Source organism: Pyxicephalus adspersus, chromosome 1 (assembly GCF_032062135.1).
Source record: "Pyxicephalus adspersus chromosome 1, UCB_Pads_2.0, whole genome shotgun sequence".
Classification (NCBI taxonomy): Eukaryota; Metazoa; Chordata; class Amphibia; order Anura; family Pyxicephalidae; genus Pyxicephalus; species Pyxicephalus adspersus.
This window is the reverse complement of record NC_092858.1, coordinates 2,320,790-2,341,114: the sequence shown is the minus strand read 5'-3', so window position 1 is coordinate 2,341,114 and position 20,325 is coordinate 2,320,790. Positions and strand designations below refer to the sequence as shown.

The following is a 20,325-nucleotide window of genomic DNA, read 5'->3' as shown; positions in this document are numbered from 1 at the left end:
CTATTAGGTAGAGAGAGAAAAGAGAAGTGGGGTTTCCAAATTATCTCTTTGAAATAGGATAATGGGGGTAAAATCAATGATGATATATGGTTGGTAAAAAATGAAAAGGACTGGATGCCTGCATTAGGCAGTGTTTGATCATCTACCTAATAACGACTTCCAATATACCAACCAGAAAACTAACTAGCTCCAAGATAATTTAAAACACAATAGATCAATACAAAAGTGGACTATACCCAGCCACCCTCTAAATTTATACTTAACCACTGAGAGTAACAACCTCCTCACTCATATCACTATCATGATCAACAACCTACCTACCTACCAATTTGAGTCTCTGAATCCCCTGAGGGGAAACGTGTCGGGAAACAAGACAACTCTTATTGACCATTCATGATAATAATAATAATAATCCAATGTGATATGTAACATTGGTTCACCTCATGTTATACCTGTCTACTTAGCATAGTTGTGCTTTATCCAGTTGGGAATCTGTAACAAACGCATATGAAGTAAAGACTCATTATTCATTAATAAAAAAAGCTATCTATCCCTTTCTCTTTGTTTTGGACATTTATATTTTATGATTTAAGATTTTGCTACTTGTAATGGGGGATAGGACGTTGGTCTAACATTTTAAAAGACAACTCCTTTTCCCACAGGGGCTAAAGTTAAAATGATGAGGTCAGCAAAGTTTTTCTTGAGCATGTTGTCATATAAAAACCTTTGGCATTGAAATCTTGCACCTGTTTTCTCACACTTTGTAGGACATTTTGAGAGATCCTGGTAGGGCAAAAATGAGCTTTCTGAAGTCAACATTAGGAGATAATGGCCACAGGGAAACACATAACACTCTGAATAATAAAGAGGATGAGGATGGAGCAGCAGGTTTGCACATATTTTGCAATTTCAAGGTTTGGACTGAAGGAAACACAACATTTAAAGGAAAGCAAACATTTTAATGAGATGTCGGATATTGTAGACTAATTTCAGGATTTTAAATAAACAGTTCTGATTCAGAAATTCTCCAAAGGAAGTGGATACTTTCAATTGGTCCTTCAAAGGAGATCCTGCTGTCCCAGATCTGTTTAAAAATGTTAGAGCTACAGATAATTTATAGGTAACAATAATTTCTGCAGTGTAGATTTTTACTTCAGATTCACATTGTTTTTGAATATTTTATCAAATCCAAAACTGATCTAAATTAAGTAGTGCTATTATAAAGAGACCTTTACGTTTTAGAAAATTAAACACAGAGAAAACTCTGTTGCTTTTCTTTCATGCAGTAACAAGAGAAAAGATGATGATCATGCAGTGAAAAGAGCTCTTTTATTTTAGAACTTGTATATATTGGTTTGGAACTCTTTATAATTGCAGAGGTACTTAAACAGTCGCAAGACAGATTTTCTTTACTTCAGCATGTTGGATCTGATAAAACAATTGAATGTGAAGTTAACCCGAAGTAACATTTACTTCCAACTGATAGTAACCAACCAATTTTCCTCTTTTATATCAGTTCATTTCATATCAGGCATTGAATTCGTTTGTAAATCCCAATCAAAACTACATTTTATGAATCTCCTCCTAAAGTAATTGTTTGGTGTGTAGAAGGTATCAATCATCTCTGCTCCAAATTTAGGTAGTTATGTACTAGGAAAAAACAATCCAAAAGGCAGAATATTTTACACCCATACTGGTGTTTACAGCCTTTAAAATTCTGATTGGGTTAGTTAGTCCAGCACAAAACCAGGCCATAGTGTAAATATTGCAATAGCTATATGATTTTAAAGAAAATATTTAAATAATTTTCTCATTCTTAGTCAAACAATTGTGTATAAATTTCCATTCATCAGTTATTATAAAATTATTATTAAACCCTTATTTTAAAAACCTAAATTTAAGTGTCAATCTTTGCATACACAAAATGTTTATTGATTGTATTATGACATTGTTCTCAGACCATATATAGGTTGAATAGTTTCCAATATCAATTTTACTACAGAAGTAAAAAATGCTATGTTACTTCAGGGAAAAAACATTGTAAAACCAGTCCAACTATTCACATATCAAAGATGAACTCCAGGCACAAATAAAAGATACAAATAGATGCAGCTTTGTATTTTACAATCCATCCTTCCAAGCAATTAATAATGCAAGTTCTAGGAATACCTGAATGTAACTTAGTATTAACATCTTGCAATCCTATGTACAGGACATCCTAATTTATGGATTGGAGAATTGGCACAATGATCCAATGTGCTGTAGTGTTTATATACTAACAAAGAAACATGCTCATCAAAGGCAAAAAAAGGAGTATCAAAGATATTACACTAAAGTTTACTGTAATAGGATGGATGTGGTACTTAAATGCAGCATTTCCTACACTGCAGCCCCCATATTTGTACGTAATCCTTTTTGCCTTGAGTATAGCTTACAATTTGCATTCCATCGCTACAATTGTGACAAATTTTGTAACTTAAAGTTTAGTAAATCCTTGGTTTTACTTCAGCCTTACAGGGTGCATGTATCAAGTTGTTCAAAACCCAGGAGTACAAGAAAGAAATGTTCTGCAACTCATTCCAGTATTAAATGCAAAGGATAACCCAGTTCAAGTGTTTCCTTCTTCTTTCATGCCTAACACACCAGTGCTGAATGTAGCACAACCTGTTAGGTTGTCTCTGCCTTCAGCAGTTTCAAATGTTACTTTACCATGCCCAGTAAATGCACAACTGGTACAGCAACTTGGTTCAGCAAATTACATCATCACAACCCAGAAAAACCCTGCGGATGCTTCAAAAACCATACGTGTTGATAAAAAGCTTCCAGCTCACCAAAATACTACTGTTTTTCTGGAAAAACCTCAGCTGAGTTTGCCATCGAACTCTCAAACAGGACCCCAGTCTTTCATAATAATGAATACAAAACCTGCATCTGTTCCTTTGAAAACAATGCCATTTTTTCAGCCCGGACAAATACCCAATACAGAAGTGAAATCCACCCCTGCTTCTTCTGCTCCTTTCTCACTTCAGCAAAGATTTCTACCACCTAACACAAGTATTAATACCCCCACAATTCCCTCTCTTATATATGTATCTCCTGTGAATACTGTGAAGACACCTCCAACCTCCTCCAATCCCAATAAGTCGATGACAACCATCAAACAATCTTCTCCAATACTTCTACCAAGTGTAAATCCTAGTACAGCTGTACTTCAAGGACCATTAAAGTGGATCGTTCAAGAAAACAAGGAGTCCAAAGCTTGTATTGTTCCAGTAAAGTCAACTAGTGACACAACATCACAGGTATTAACTGTTATGCCAGAACTAAAGACTGAGGAACTGCATTTGCCAAGTTCCACTGGTTCAAATGTAACAAAAATGAAAGGCATAATGCGCAACAATAAAATTTACATTTTAGCAAAACAAGGAACTGTACTTAAAAGCCCAGTCCATATCAAACAAGAATCTTCTGCTGCAGCACCAATACATGTGGAACAAGGAAAAGATCTAGCTAATAAAGTGGTTGAAGTTGTTTTGTCCAAAAATAGTTTGTCTTCTCCAAACTCCAAACAAACATTAAACTCTGACAGTTCTCAATTTGTTCATCCTAATGCAAACAGTCCTGCAAAATCCAAAACTTTTACTCCTTCTAAAGCTAGTAAAGATATATCTGAAGTGATTTATATTGATGATGATGATGATGAAGATGTTACTGCAAGCATCCAAAAACCTCAAAACATTTCCAACTTTCTGCCAAAAGACACCGCTTCTTCCAAGCTGTTCACTCCCTCGCCATCACTGAGTTGTAGTTCGCACAGAACAGATGATCAGGTACAATTTTAAACTATTTTTTTTCTTTTCATAATAATGCATTTTTAGTTGGAAAACATCAATACTTGAAATTCTTAATTAGCATTTTTTTACTGAAAAGATTTGTATAATGTATGGAGTTCCTATTACAAAAAAATATATTTATATATGTGCACATGTCACACTTCACAATCTACAGTCACCACCTCCATTAACTACCACAACCACATCATTTTCTACTCCTTCCACTTTTTTTTTTTTTGGGGGGGGGGGTGCAATATTCCTTTATATATAATATTCCTATTCCCTTTTTGGATGGTATGTTTCTGCTTTCGGATGGTTTGTTGACAGCCCTTAAAAAATGACATGCAACACAATGCAAAGTACTGCAACAGTGTGAACGTTTATAAAACTAAGGTTGTATATTATATACGTGCACAAACCGTTAAGCATAGCAATCTTAGGCACTTCAAATAATTCACAAAAATATTTATTTTAGTCGGGTATCATTATTATTTTTAGTATTATCAGAGAACAGGTGCTCCTCACTTAATGACCAGGTTCCCTTCCCGAACCCTGGTCCTTAAGCGAATTTATCATTAGGTGAGCAGCATAGGATTGACCCAGTCTTCAGTGGTGCAAGCGTGGAGCGCCTGCTCACTGACAGTCTGCAAACCGGGGAATGAGATGAATGTGGAGGAGGAAGACAGTACAGTGTACTCCCTGGAGGAGACATAAGTGTGGGCGGTATCAGGTAAGTCCTAAAACAAGGAACACCTGTACTTATTTTCTTTTATATAGCTTTTATTTCTCCTTTAGGAAAGAAACAAACATTGGCATATACCACTATAATGACATCTTAGTCCCTCCCTATATGTTTTGTCTCTATAGACATGTTTATCTTAGTATTTAACTGTAACCTCAATCTCTTGTTTAAAGTTTTACCCTGCATATTCATCACATATGATTGTGGGCAAATTTGTTTCTATACTTAAAGTTTATTATTATAGTGCGTTTTGTCAAAGTGAGTGTGAAGAGATAAAATGTTGCTTTACTAAAATGTTTGAGGAAAATAAAAAGAAAGTTATAAAAGAGCATATTAAAAGCAAACACTATAAGACCATATTTAAGCAGTTGATGTTCTTGTGACAGCAGTTGCAATTAAGTCAGAGATCCAGGGGACTACAGTATACCCAATCTCCCCTAGACGTGGCTACAAGAGGACAATTGACCCCAGAATGGGGTCTATCAGGTCATATTGCAGCATCAACTTCAGCATCATCATCCACCTTTTGAGTGACAGTGGGGAAGACTTAAAAAGATACCACTGTTATAAAAAAAAACATAAAAATAAACCAGATTGGATTTTGTTAAAATACATATTGACAAGGCACAATGATTCTAGAATATAATTTTTACAGAAACTGAAGCTTTTTGGCAAGTCACAATTACTCTGTGTTCACACTAAAAAAATGAAGCTTTGAAAGAAGAACACCATTACTACTGTGAAAACTGGAAAAGACTTGGTAATGTTTAAGTTTGTTTTGCCGGGTCTGACACAGACTAATTTGAGTCTGTGATAGGAACAATGAAATCTCAAGACTTTGAAAACTGTACTTCCCAGTGGTAGAAATTTCTGCCTCAGGTCACAGGTCATTAACTAAAATGGAAAAAAATCTCCAAAAATGGAAGAGAACAAATCATTTGAGTATTTTTAAGTGGCCATGATTTCATTTCAATGCAACATCTTTGGAAAGAGCAAAAATTGGAAGTCTCAAGAAAGCACCATTCAAACCTGACACAGCTGAAGCAGTTTGCTCAGGCAGAGTGAGCCAAACCACATACTGTTAGTGGCAGTACTCTTGTTAAGAGATACAGAACTTATTTGTATGTACCAACTGTACAAGGCTTTGCAACAAAATCAGGCTAAGAAGGGCACCTATGCATCGTGACCGATGGCAGATTACGTCTAGTGTAGCTCTTGACAATCTTCTGTTTATTCCTGCACAGCCATGACAATCTACCTTGAATTACACTGCACACCAAGGTCACGTGGTGAACCATTCAAGGTGCCAAAGTCTTACACCCTCCACAAGGCAAAACATCAAGTTGCTGATGGCTTGGCCAAGAGTATCTCCAAAATGCTGCCTATACCTTAGAGCTGATGCTGCTCCCTTCATGACCCCTTAAAGTACATTTGTGACCCTGATGGGGACATGGACCTCTTTCTCTCCCTCCTTCAGGACTTAAACACTCCTTTTGAAGCTAAACTCTTCAATCCAATTCCAACTCTTCAAATTACGGAATAGCCTTCCATCCCAGGACCCACACTCTTACCAGGTTGGTGCTAGAGACTCGCCCCTGGAATAACCTTCCTATTTTAACATGGGTTCCCCTCTCCCATTACTTATTTTCCCCCGTCCATTTGAACAATACTTTTACTCCAATGCATTAATCCTAAAAGTGCAAAACGGGACCTTATTCTCCTTACCTCCAATGCGAAGACCCAACTGTCTAGAATAACAAGTTTTATTTCAAGCACAACAAACCTGACACTTTGTCAGCAACCAAAGTCTGCAAACTTTATCCTATTTTCAAACCTTTCAAATTAGGTTTGCATACAGGCAATCTTTCAAGCAATCCCATTTTTACCCATCACTTAAAGTTTTCACACAAACCGCCGCTTCTACGTAGTTGTTTTGATTCCTAAAGGCAGTGTTTTTTCACAATGGCAATTAGTTTGCCTCAATACTCGTTGACCATTTAGTACACTAAATGTACCAATGTGGTTAGAGAATTTAAGCTTAATTCTGTCACAGTTGAAATACAAGGACCATAATTGGAGTATATTCAGGGATACAAGTCCTATCTTTATGCTTTTAGAACAGCACGGAGGATACACCAAGTATCCGTTTTTTACATGAATGGGACAGAAGCTAACTCTGTAAGGGAAGGCGAGTGGCATTGGAACCACTGAGATAGGTCTCTTCAAAATCATTTGCAGTTTGCTAGCAAATGTTTTGAATCCGGGAGCCGATCCATTCCGGATTAGCTGTATCACCCAGCTTCACTGATGAAAGTGTATCCTCTCCAGCCTTGAAGAATGTTAATAAATCATGCACATTGTGAGGGCCCCTGGACTCAAAGAAAGTACTTCTGCCTCCACATCAAACTTGGGATCATGAAGCTATTTAAGAAAGCTCTATCAAGAGAAGGCGAATGCTTAAAATATTTGGGAGACATGTTCCCAGCATTATCAGAGGCAAAGTTCAAAGAGGGGGTATTAGTTGGTCCCAACATCTGCAAACTGATGAAAGATGCACAGTTTGAGACAAGAATGGATGAGAAGAAAAAAAGTAGTTTGGCTTTCGTTTGCCAAATTCCTTGGTAACCATATAGACCCAAAGTTTGAGGTCATCATTGAAAATATGTTGACAAAATTAGAAGAACCTCCACTTTCATTTGGAATATATCTCGGAGAACTTGGGTGCAATGAGTGAACATCAATGTGAGCAATTCCATTAGGATATGAAAGAAATGGAAAGGTACACCGGGCATGTGGAACTTTGGTACGATTGCTTACTGTTACTACTGTTTACTGCTTACTGGTAATACTGTTGGGTGCTGCAGTGAGAAACTGGAGAAAAAAATACATAAAAGGAGAAGCCTAGAAGTATTAAAGGACTGCAAAAACGCTGTTGAGTACATGTGTACTCTTTTATTCTAGTTTCAATTTTCACTGGCTCTTTTTTGAATGTTTGTCCTCAAAATGTGAAATAAAGACCGGGCAGCTGCTTAGACTCTGCACCCTGTGCATGTCTCTGCCTACTGGGCTGGTGACACAGAGGGTCCACCATCCTGCCCAGCAAAACTGTGACAGTTAATTCAGGCCATGTACCCCGTTGACATTCCATTGCCTGATTCCATGCAGGACTTGCGTGAGCGAATTCAAAAACAGGAGTTTCTTCAGATTTAAGTTGTTGACTTCCTCCGGAGGTGTGATGAATGTCTAAATGAGCTCCAATCTGCCATTAACCAGTCCCCTACCTTTGCTCCTGCAACTGCTGTTCCTGTGACAGATCCAGCACCAGTCCCAGCCTCCATGCCACCCTACTCCACGCTCCGGGTTCCCCACTCCTCCTCCCTACTTCGGCAACCCCAAGCTCTGTTGGGGATTTATTAATGTCAAATCCAGTTTGAGTTGCAACCCTGGAACTTCCCCCACAGAACGATCCAAGGTGGCCTATTTCAATTCCCTTCTGACAGGAGGCCCTGGCGTGGGCATTGTCCCAAGGTGGATCCTGTTCTTAATGAGTTCAACACCTTTCGAAAGTCCTGCAGAAAGGTGTTGAACTCATTTAGAACAGGATCCACCTTGTTCTACAAACCTAGCCAGCCTCCTCAGCAGCATCAGAAATCCTGCACCTACATCAGGCCTCTCTCTCTCTGTTGGCCAGTATGCAGTAAAATTTCAAACACTTGCAATAGAGTTGAATAGGAATAACAAAGCTTTTGTGTTCTGGCATGGCCTCGAAAGCCATATCAAAGATGAACTTGAGGCTCGAGACCTCCGGTCTACACTCGATGACCTGGTATCCCTGTGTATTGGGGTACACATTCGTTTCCAGGAACGAGCACGGGAGACTCAGAAAGTCCAGCGTCCTATAAAATTGGCTCCTAATTTCCAGAATCCTCCTCCGTCTCAAGAAAGCGCTCACTGCAGGGACCAGAATCTTTGCATGTACTGTGCTGGAGAAGGCCACTTCAAGTCTAACTGTCCACAAAAGGCCCCAATAGTCAGGGCCGAGGGAGATTAGGGGAGGGTCCCCCAGGCAAAACTTTTTTCTCTCCACCTACCAAGATTATGTTTTGTGTACAGATGTCAAGCAAGGGTCACTGTTTCTGGTCCCAGGCTTTTTTGGACTCCGGCACTGACAGAAATTGTATAAACCAACAACTGGTGTCACGGTACAATATTCCGGTGGTCCCCCTATCAAACCCTTTAGTGGTCACTGTGGTGAATAGGACAGTCCTGCCCGGCAGTATTCAGCATGCCACTGTATCACCTTCTATGAAGCTCTGCGATTTACACACTAAAACCATCTCCTTGTCATCCCTAGAGCAGTTCATCCTGTCCTGCTCAGGTTGCCCTGGCTCCGCAAACATGCTCTGGTAATTGAATGAATTTCAAGAGACATACTTTTTATGGAGTACCACCTGCTTCCAGGTTTGTCTTCCCAGGCTACTTCCTGTCCAGCAAATCTGCTCTTCTGCTGCTTCCCCGCTGCCTGGCTTATCAAGACCATACTGGGGATTTGCAGTCATTTTTAACAAAAACAATCAAAATCTGATGCGCATTCGTATTGGAGACGAATGGAAAACTGCCTTGAGCACCCGGGATGGACATTGCGAATATTTGGTAATGCCATTCGGGCTCTGTAACGCACCAGCAGTTTTTTTGAATTTTGGAAACCATATTTTCCGAGATCTCCTATTTGTATGGTTGACTATCTGGATGACATTCTGGTTTACTCCAAGGATTTGCATACCCACTGTGACTGTTCAAGACAGTCGTGCAACAGCTTCGGGAAAATAGACTTTATGCCATGTTGGAGAAATACCAGTTTGAGCTCTCTTGAGGCCCTATTTTATCATCTCAGCAGACCACTAGGGTTAAAACCAATTAAGTTTCTTGGCTTTGCAAAATTTTATCGTCAATTCATTAAAAACTATTCTACATAATTTGCCCCAATTACTTATTTTACCAAGAAGAGGAGCAATTGTAAGGTCTGGTCACTGGAAGCTCTCCAGGCCTTTCAACCACTGAAAAAAGGCCTTTGCATCAGCTCCTGGTCCTTGGTTCGCCCTGACACCTCTCAGTCCTTCTTTTTGGAAGTGGATGCTTCTTCTGTCAGAGTTGGGGCAATCTTATCACAGAAGAATGCTTCAGGCAAGCCGAGATCCTGTGGTTTCTTCTGGAAGAAGTTCTCCCCCTCTGAGAGGAACTACTCCATTGGAGACCGTAAATTACCCGCAGTTAAGCTTGCCCTAGAGGAATGGCACCACTTGTTAGAAGGAGCTCACAATAATCTGCAGCATATACAGACTGCTCAGTGCTTGAACCCCCACCAAGCCCAATGAGTGCTCTTCTTCCCCAGATTTGTTTTTCTGCTCACCTATCGCCCAAGCTCAAAAAATATTAAAGCGGATGCCCTGTCCTGTTCCTTTGAAAAGGAGGACCCTGAACCAACCTTCATCATTGACCCTGCTCAAATCTTGCCCCTGGCCCCAGTCTGGCTGGACCAGATCCCTCCAGGGAAGTGGAATGTTAAAAAGGGCCAGCGCCCTTTGATCTTTTATTGGAGACATTCCTCCAGGTTTGCTGGTCACCACGGGCAAAACAAAACCTTGGAGCTAATCAGCTGCAAATACTGGTGGCCAATTCTAAGACAGGAATGAGTTTGTGGCTGCTTGCACCGAGTGTGCCCGGCACACTTGCAGATCCTCCTCCGGTCCTTTACAGCCACTCCCAGTTCCTGGACAACCGTGGATTCGTATGGACTTTATAACAGATCTTCCATCCTCTAATGAGTTTAACACTATTTGGGTAGTGGTGGATAGGTTCTCATAAATAGCCTATTTTATCCCTCTACCTAGTCTTCCCTCTGCTCCCATCTTGGCAAAGATCTTCCCTTAAAGAAGTCATTCCTCTGCACGCATTACCATCTCACATTGTGTTGGATCCGGGGGTCCAATTCACATCCCGCTTCTGGGAATCCCTATGTCGACTATTGGAGATCAAATTGGACTTTTTGTCTGCCTACCATCCTCAGTCTAATGGGCTAACGGAGTGAATAAATCAGTCCCAGTAACAGTATCTCCGCATTAAGGTCAGCTCCCAGCAAGACAACTGGTCTGATCTTCTGCTTTGGGCTTAACTGGACCACAGCAACCGCTTCAACAAATCCATGGGTAAGAGCCCCTTCTTAATTGTCTCTGGTCATCACCCCAGGCTCCCTGGGTTCAGACCCAACTTTTCCTGACATAACTACTGCAGCTACTACCGCTGACCGCATTTATCAAGTTTTAGAGGAAGGTTCAAGAGTGAGGTTTGCAAAGCTCTTTTGTACGCTACAAGAAATGGGCTGATAAGAAGAGAACTCCTACACTCAGTTTTTTCCAGGGGACAAAGTATGGATATCCAAGTATATTTGGCTGCCAATGCCATCTCCCAAGCCTGCTCCTCGCTTCATTGGCCCTTTTTCAGTTTTGTCACAAATCAATCTAGTCATTTACAATGTAAAACTACCTCCATCCTTGAAGATTCACAATTCCTTCTATGTATCACTTCTCATGCCAGTCATTTTTAATAGATTTTCCAAGAAGATTAAACCTCCTGGCCCTGTTTTTGCTGCCTCAGAAGAAGAATACGAGATCGAGCAGATGCTAGACTCCAGACTGGTCCAGGGTTCATTACAGCACCTAGTCCATTGGAAGAGCTACCACCCTGAGGACTGTTCCTGGCTCCCTCGAAAGGATCTTCATGCTCCTTTTCTCCTCAAGAGCTTTAATTTATGGATCCCCAACAAATCTGAGGGGGACCGGGCCAGAAGGGGTTGTACTCCCCCCTCCTGTAAGAAGGGGGTACTGTCACAGATCCCCGCAGGACCAGGAGATCTGTAATCCCTTCAGTGTCACCCACCTTGCACTCCCCTGCTGCCTGTACCATCTCTGCTCAGGGATCTTCTCCTCAGCTCACTTCCTGGTCCAGATCATGTGACCCCCAGTCAGCTGCTTCCTTACCTTAGAGGACTAGAGTGTTCCACTGACGCGTGCCCCTTGCTGGTGGAGATGTGAACATCATCTACCTCTCGACTCCTGCACTCTCCTTGGTGGTAGGAAAAAGGTGCCAGCAGGTCACATGGCTTCTATCCATCACCTGATCCTCCCTTTATAAGGAAGTGACTGGCAACAAGAAGTTGCCTGACCAAGGAGTTCATTTGACTCTGCTTCCAGGTCCCTGTTGTTCCTGATTATTTGTGTATTGACCTCGGCTTGACCTTGACTACTCCTGATCCCTGCCTGTCCTAACCTCCTGGCTTGTCTGACTACTCTTTGTCCCTCGTTCTGGTACAATGCCTAATTCCTGCCTGTCAGCAGTCACCTGCCTCTGCGTGCATGGGGGCCGCAACCTGGCAGTTGTCCATAGCCCAACACTCTCTCTATACCTCTAGATCCTCTGGTGAAGACCGGGCAGCTACTTAGTTTCTGAGCCTTGTGCACGTCTCTGCCAACTGGACTGGTGACAGAGGGCGCACCATCACACCCTGCAGAACTGAGACACCCACACGTGATAGGATCATTTTTACTGGATTTTTTTCTTTGCATTTTGTGGGAAAACCTGTAATTGATAAATAAAAGGAAATAATGGAATTCGGAGCCCAAGAAACATAAGGTACAGTTGAAATATAGAAAGACATTTTTCGAATCATTGAAGTTTGTAGGCCTGTGTTATTACAGCTTCAATGTGAAAAGCCTGGCCACCCCTCTGTAATATTATTCAAGAGAGATAAAGTGACAAGTATGTATACACTGTTTTACTTAACTTAAGGCCACTTGGTGGCTGGCCTTCATTTTGGTAATTGGGTGCTCTGTGTTAGCTGTGATAAGTAATGCCCGTAATTCGTAGATTTCAGAAAAAATGGTTTGCTTGGAAACCTACAGAGGAGCATGGGGGAATGAGCAGAGTCACTTACAGCATCTTTAGATTACCAGTCTGGTGAGTCCAGACCAAAGGAAAGAGCAAGTCAATCAAGTGGCTTGTGGTTTCATGTGACCTAAGAAGAGATCAAGTGGCTTACCCAAGCCCCAATGGATCTGTGGTTGAAGGGTCCCAAGGATCTTAAAGAACTTAATAACTCTTTCCTAGATGGGTACTCCTCACAGAAGATGGTTACAGCTCAAGGTCTCCCATAATTATTGCACTATTGGGAATTGCCAAGGGGATGAGCTGTCTTGAAGCTGTTGATATTAGTTGATCAGTTGCCCCGTCTGCATATAGTACCGCCAGGTCGATTACATTTGTCAGTTGCAGGTTATTTCAGAGACCATTGTGTGTGTTTTTTTCATAAAAGGGGATCAACAGATCCAAAATATAAAATCAGGTCAGTACATTTCACATAAATATGTTTACAAAATCACCTCAGCATAAAAAATGTTCACATTAGACTCTAGTCCAGCTGTGGTAAATTGATTGGACATGATTTGGGAACGCTCAACCCCTCTATAGAAGCCTCATAACTGACAATCAGCAAAAAACAAGCCATGTGGTCACAGAAATGGCCTGCAGAGGTCAGAGACAGGACTGTTACAAAGCACAGGAACCTGAGGAAGGTTACAAAAACATTTCTACAGCACTAAAGGTTCCCCAGAGCACAGTGGCCTCCATAATTCTCAAATAGAAGAAATGTGTCACAACCAGAATTCCAAGAGCTGGAGGCCTCACCAAGGGAGGGAGAAGGACCTTAGTGAGAGAGGTGACCAAGAACCCAATGATCACTCTGACTGAGCTTCAGAGATCCTGTGTGGCGATGGGATCAAGTTGTAGAAGGACAACTAGAACTGCGGCCTCTATCGATCTGGGCTTTATGGCAGAGTGGCTATAGGGAAGGCTCTTCTCAATGCAAAACCAGATTAAACCAAGATTGAACTGTTTGGTCTCAATTTCAAACACTATGTCTGGGGGAAACCAGGCACCGCTCATCACCTGCCCAATACCATCCCAACAGTGAAGCATGGTGGTGGCAGCATCATACTGTGGAGGTGTTTTTCAGCAGCATGGACTGGGAAGTAAAAAAGAAGAATTTAAACAATTCTACCATCAGGCTGCAATATAGCAAAACTGAAAAAAAAAGTAATGTGGGCCTGAATACTTTCTACTTTTTCCAGTCCTTCACAAATGTTTCTCCTAGTGTTTGAGAACAATAATTAATACACTTATGAGTTTCAAATCCATTTTAGACACATGCAAATATAAATAAGCATATGCACATAAGTACGTACTGTAAGTTGTATAAAATGCTTTTTTCAAAACTTTTTTTCCACTAGTCTTAAATTGATTCTGTTTGCTACCTTTCCTTAAGTATTTTTATTTTGACATCTATGATGACCACTGAAAAAAGACAATTCCTTTATGAGAGATCAGTTTCAGCTCCTTCCTTCACACTGGAGCTCTTTTAAAACATAATCCCTTTCGCATTGCAGTTTAAAGGTTATTTGTGGGTCAGGGCCCTTTTGTCCAGATCTGCATAGAAGGCAGGTGGCATTACCTTACCGATTCCTGACTTTAACCCCCCTAGTGGTCTAATTCTCTCCATATTTCCATGCAAAAATCATTACATTTTTTTTGGTAATAGAAATTTATTTTACAATGTAGGCTATAATCCTTAGGCATAATTCACCAAAATATGTCCCAATATTTATTAAATTTAATAATAAACTTTAAATAGAAAAACACTGACGCTCCTCCTGCCCCCACTGACGCATGCACCAATGTCACCGGGAAACCCCGGAGATCATCTCTGTATTTGCCGGCTGCAGATCGAAGAGGACGTGTCCCCAGGACCTGCGGGACCAGCAGCACGAGGGGGGACGCCAGGTAAGTGTTTTTTTTTTTTTAAGTTTAAAGCAACCCCCAGTGTGGACTTGGGATTACCACTTTTGCATGGTATATCCACCCCGTCACACTCGGGAATACTGCTAGGGGGGTAATATGGAAGTGATCTAGAATCTGTAAACCAACGTTCGCATCTACAGCACTGGCAAAATGCAGTGCCTTTTGAAAAATGTAAATACATTTTTATTTTATTATTTTTCAACTCCCCTGCTTTTATTCTTCAATCCACATATTTTTTTATTAGAATCTTTGACTATTTTTTTTTACAAATAAACATAGATTTATGATTAACAGGAATATAGATTTTCTGTTTACAGCTTTTTGTCATCAACATAAATAGATATTGCTGTTATCAATCAAAGTTCTAATATGGTTCATTAATCCTCATTTTGTAAATCAGTGATGGACTTAGCTAGCTATGGATACAGTATCACATTTCCCTTTACCAGTGAAGCCAACTGCCATGTTACATACCTGTAAAGCATTCATCCCAATCGTGCTACACATTTCAGAAAATACCCATATGATACTGGTCAGACTTCTACTTCTCACTGTTGTTTACTCAAATCCTCACTTACAGAATGTCTGCCTTCTATAGCTTTCCTAGCATTGCTCACCAATGCCTCCATGTTGCAGGGAATGGTGTAGAGAAAGAGAAGGGACACCAATGATGGGTTTAGTATAGTCTGCTCATGAATGTCTTCGGGCACCTCTGAGAAGTAACAAAACATGGGCAGATACATCAGCAAATTTAGGGCATCCTGTGTACCGAAAATGCATCTAAGGGTATGACCACCCACGCTGTAGTACTGAAGTCAAGTTCAAACTGATTAAGTGTATTCTAATGAAAAGCCATAACATTCTGTTTGCTATAATTGTATCAATAGGTAAAAACATTAAATGAGTTGAATATAATTTAGGGTCTGTCTATGGGCTTTGGATTTATATCAATGGCATCAGTTTGAGATGCTTCTGTGATCATTTTGAATTTACCAATGGGTGCATTGGACCAGAAGGTGATTTCTTTCTAACCTGAATTTGTCCTTTGCTTCAAGCAGGGTTTGCATTGCAATAGCCCTGTATGAGAATTCAAAACTCACCTGTCTCTACTTTGCAAAAGACATTGAGGTGGGTTTAACAAGCAAGCTGCATGCAGAATTAAAGACTGATCAAGTGCAAATTAGGAAGTCCCTAATTATTTACCTATTTGCAAACAGGTTTGTGTGATTGTGACCACAGAAATTCTAAACAAGTGAAAGCTCTGTAAAATTAACTTGGGATAATTTACTGCCTTATTTTTTTACCTTTTGAATCGCTGACCCAGAATAAATTATACAGGCCAGGTGTTCATTCAGCTAATTGTAGCATGCTTGTATCAGGTGTGATTGAAACTACTGAAACCAAAAGACCAGATTTACTTCCAGGTATGTGACGTTCTTTACAATGAGTCCAGAAATGGCAGCTACAGCTTATATAAGAATGACAACTCTGAATTCAGGAACATTGCAGCCTCATTAACACAGCACAAGCAGCTAGAAATTGTGAACTTTGCGGGGGGGAATAAATAAAAACTGTCAATGCAGACGCATATATTTAAAGACTGCAGCATGTTTTTAAATGGGAGGCAATTGGAAATTGTAGTTTTATTGTAACGTAATAAAAAATTTTATACTGCTCTTGTTATCTACTACCTTACTTGCAACATTTGCATACATGCTGCCACCTTTTTCTTTGTTGCCAGAGACACTTGTATTCATAGATCTGGGTCTATTCTGAATGAATCATTGGGGACTATTTGACCTAAACTTGGGTACTTTGAAACAGCATTTTTTTAAAATATTTTAGTTTTCTGAATGTAACTTGGTAATGCTGATTTGTTCTCTATTAAATTTACATTTAATGATAGAATCATCCAAGTGACTCCAAGTTGCAAAATATCTCCCACAGTTTTTTTTTTAAAGTTTATATTTCTAATAAATTAAATTTTACGAGCTGCAAGAAAATCAGAAGCAGTATAAAGTATTAAAGCCGGCATTTTCAGTCAGGGGTGAGCAGAGACAACCTTCATATATCCCTGAATACTGCAAGGTTTATACAAGTTTGTGTGTGTTAAGTGAAAACTGAGTGCAGACACAGGGGTTACTTGTATACTAAAACGAACCAATATCCTCTGCAAAATGACAGGTTTGATGCTTCTACCTGATTTGGTATGACATTTTGTGCATTTAAAGGGTGACTGGGATCCCTCCACCCTCATCAATTAAATGCTCATGTTTTATTCATATCCCATAGTTTATCATTTAATCACAACATATGTCTTCATTTTAAATTTGAAGGCCAAGGACAAGAAAGCAGAAATGACCAAGAGCACAGATGCACCCATGACCCACATAAGCGACCAAACCCTGAGGGCTAAATTTGGCCTTTTCAAGCAGGAGAAGATCATTCTTAGCAGGATTCCTGTACTCCATTCTAAGAGCAAATCTGATTCTGGAAGTCCTAACAAAGACATGGTGGTTAGTACAACTCCTTTTTCATTGTCTATATACACATTTCATAAAGCTACATTTTATCAGAATCTGTTTGCTTAAACATTTACAGCTGATGCCTAACTAATATATAACTTTTTTATCCTTCTTTGCTACTGCTTCTGTTAGTAGATGTCACTCTTAACTAGATGACATTTTATTTGCTCTGCATTGTGTATCATGTACCAATGTGTGTTTTTATCATCAGAATCTGTTTTTATGAAATCTGCAAAATTACAAAACTATTAAAGCATCTATAAATTAGCTATTGGGTTTACATCTACTTATCTATAAATATATTTTTACAGTATTGTTTAGTTATTTTACCCTGGATTAGAACAGGTTGCAGGAGCCAGGTAACCAACTATAAATAACACCTGGTGTGTTTTTTGTGTAAATGAAGGCTGCTAACAGTGTCCGTAGAGACCTTGTAAAACAAAAATGTTGGTTAACTATTTATTTCTCATTGTTGGGGCGCTGGAAATCTTGTACCTTTGGGTCATATTGTTGCCTACAGGAGAATTTTGACTTCTGTTCTAGGATGAGAAACATCTTTTATCATCTCTCGCTGATTTTCTTAAATATAAAGAATAATGTACATTGATGATCTCTCAATTTGCCGCTGTCTGGGCACAGTTTGTGACCTAATGTTGCACTCAGACGTTGCTAAAAAGGTCATTTCAGTTAGAAGATGCATAGCCAGTGGACTGGGTTTCATGTACATCACTTTCTAGACTTTATTCTTTAAAATAAATTAGCTGTGGAGAGCATTCCATTTTCTGAGCATTGTCTCTGCACTGTTAATAGGCATGTTGGGTCAAGTGACAGGAACTACCAGACTATTATGTTGTTTGGTTCCCTAAAAATCTAGTTTTCCTGTAGCTTTCATTATGGAAGGGTTACCGCTGTGGGACTGATCGCTGACATCATCCACAGGATACAGTATTGCTTGCATGCCACATTTTCTTCCCACTGTTTAGCATTGGAGAAACATCTCCCTGCTGCTTCTGTTTCTGCTGTAGCAAGTCACATGGAACACCAATATTCATTGCTGCTGCTGCCCACAGTATCATCAGCCGCCAGGGTTTTTTGAGTAATTAGGACCCTGCCCCATACTCTGAGCCTTTAAAAGAGTTTACTGCTATGCAGTTGCCACATACTTGATTCCATGGCCCAGGGACAGTCCACAGCTGGGAAGGGCTCCCCCACTCTCTCTGGTTGTTTTATGCTTTGCCCTTTATTCCACACCCTTGTGTAGGACTTCTAGAATGCTGGTACTGTTTATTGCTGTTTATTATTATTAATAATTAAAATATTAATAATAATAGTCTGCAGATTTTGCACCTAGAAAGAGCCTTCGGTCTTTGAAGCATTATGAAAGAATATATTTTTGTTTGGACTTACCCTAGGATCATATTCCCAAGAATACTTTTTTGAGGCAAGAGTAGTAATCTTCTGGGGCACAAAAAGCTATGAGCATAACCTTTCCACCCTGAAAATATCACCACTGAAAAGTAATTACGACAAATAGTTTAGGAGCTATGAAGGTTTGAACACGGAGTTATCAGGCTGCAGAATATGGCAAGCAGTTTTTACACACATCTATCACACTATGCTGCTGATGGTCATTTTGGTTTCTTTTGGTCTATATTCTCATGTGGCTAGTCATTTTTATGTCATACTGTTGTACCTAGATGTATGTTGTTTTCTGTGTTTTGTAACTGAACATTTATGCTTTTATCAGGTTTATAGTAAAAGTCAGGATAAAAGAAAATCAGATTGTTCAGAAACATCCAAAATCTCAAAGAAGAGAAAAAGTACAGACAGTTTTGATCCCAATATGGAGGTAGTTACTGAAGACCCATCTGGAAATTACTCGAGGTTATCTTCTACAACAACCCTACCTGGCACGTCCAACATCAAACACGCTACAACGTCTGGAGAAAGGTTATTAAGTTCCATGGCATTGACTGCAACAAACACAGGCCAGGAAAATTCGAGCACTTCACTTTTAGCCCAAAACAGTGGTCCAGAAGCATATACAGATCCTTCACAGGATTCCTTCTACGTTGAACAAGTTATCACAGGATCTATTAATGAAGCCTCTCTGCCGAGACAAAGGTTTCACATCGAGTCATCTGTGTATCCTGATGAAACTACCAAGGATGAAAAAATCCAGCGTCTGAAGGCAGTATTAAAAGAACGGGAGCAGGCTCTTGAGGCCTTAAGACGACAGAAGTGGTCATAACAGCTGTAACAAATTGTCAGAGAGCACCACAAAAACTGTCTTATTGCTTCTTAAATTTATTTAGCACCAGTCTAATAGCAGCTGGATTAATATTTTCAGTTTATAGATGTTTGCACTTATAGCGAGTCAGCCATGATGAGCCCCATGCAAAGGCTACCATTATTGGCACAGTTACTTAAAAGTGGTAAATAAACCCAAAAATCCATTTTTGCTATTTAGCATCACAGCTCAGTGTCTAAACTTTTCTCAAAGTGAACATTTCAATCAAAATAAAAGCTTTTGTGCAGTCTGGCTCCCCTCCCCTTTCCTAAATCCTCTTTTGTAGGCGTAAGTTGTTCTTGAATAGAGAAAAAATGTTTATAGTTACGTTGCCCTGTCTTGTAGTTTGCCGGTCATGTCACCATTCTTCTGGGTAGGTTCCTGGAGCAGTGTTCTCCCCAGACCCTCTTGGAGAGCTTTATTAAACTGGACCCAATGCGAGAACCCCTTGATACCTGGGATTTTCCTATAGCTGGTACCTTTCTTTAAGTGAGTATTCTCTGTCACTATAAAGTTATTGTTTAGATGTCTGGCTGATTTTGAATATTACTATAATAAGTTTATTTTTTAAATTACTATTTTTACAGGAGTTGTATGAATTGATTTTTCACTCTTGGCTGCAATTAGCCCTGTTTAGTTTCTGTATGTTCTCGCACCTTGTTTACAGGAATATAGCAGGATATGGCACAGAGACATACTGATCCTTAGATTGAAATCCTAAGGGTGAACTATTATTTACTTTTTATTTGCACTCTTTAGTAATGTTTACTATCCAATTGTTCATCCTAGAGTTGTTCTCTCTACCTTTACTATACTAGTTTCATTGTTCAGAACACCTCCCCTTGTGTTGTTCTGTACCTCTAACACACTTCCTGTAATATGCTCCATGGCTACAACACAGTATATGGGCCCTGTCACCCTTGCTAAGGGTTTGAATTGCTAACACAATCACCAGGTGCTAAATAAGAGCGGAGTGAGAAAACTTATGCAGCTACCCACCGCATGTAAGGACTGGCAAGCTTTACT

General features: G+C 39.9%; 1 protein-coding gene across 2 annotated transcripts in view; it reads left to right on the top strand.

The window, feature by feature from the left end:
- Positions 1-19,551, top strand: part of LOC140323345 (ligand-dependent nuclear receptor-interacting factor 1-like) — a 22,797-nt gene extending 3,246 nt beyond the window's left edge. For both annotated transcript variants that reach the window (XM_072400326.1, XM_072400335.1), the window contains exons 3-5: positions 2,510-3,830; positions 16,821-17,000; positions 18,757-19,551. In XM_072400326.1, the coding sequence (XP_072256427.1) occupies positions 2,510-3,830; positions 16,821-17,000; positions 18,757-19,260 (2,005 nt within the window). In that variant the 3' untranslated portion in view covers positions 19,261-19,551. The remainder of the gene's footprint in view (positions 1-2,509; positions 3,831-16,820; positions 17,001-18,756) is intronic.
- Positions 19,552-20,325: the final 774 nt, after the last annotated feature.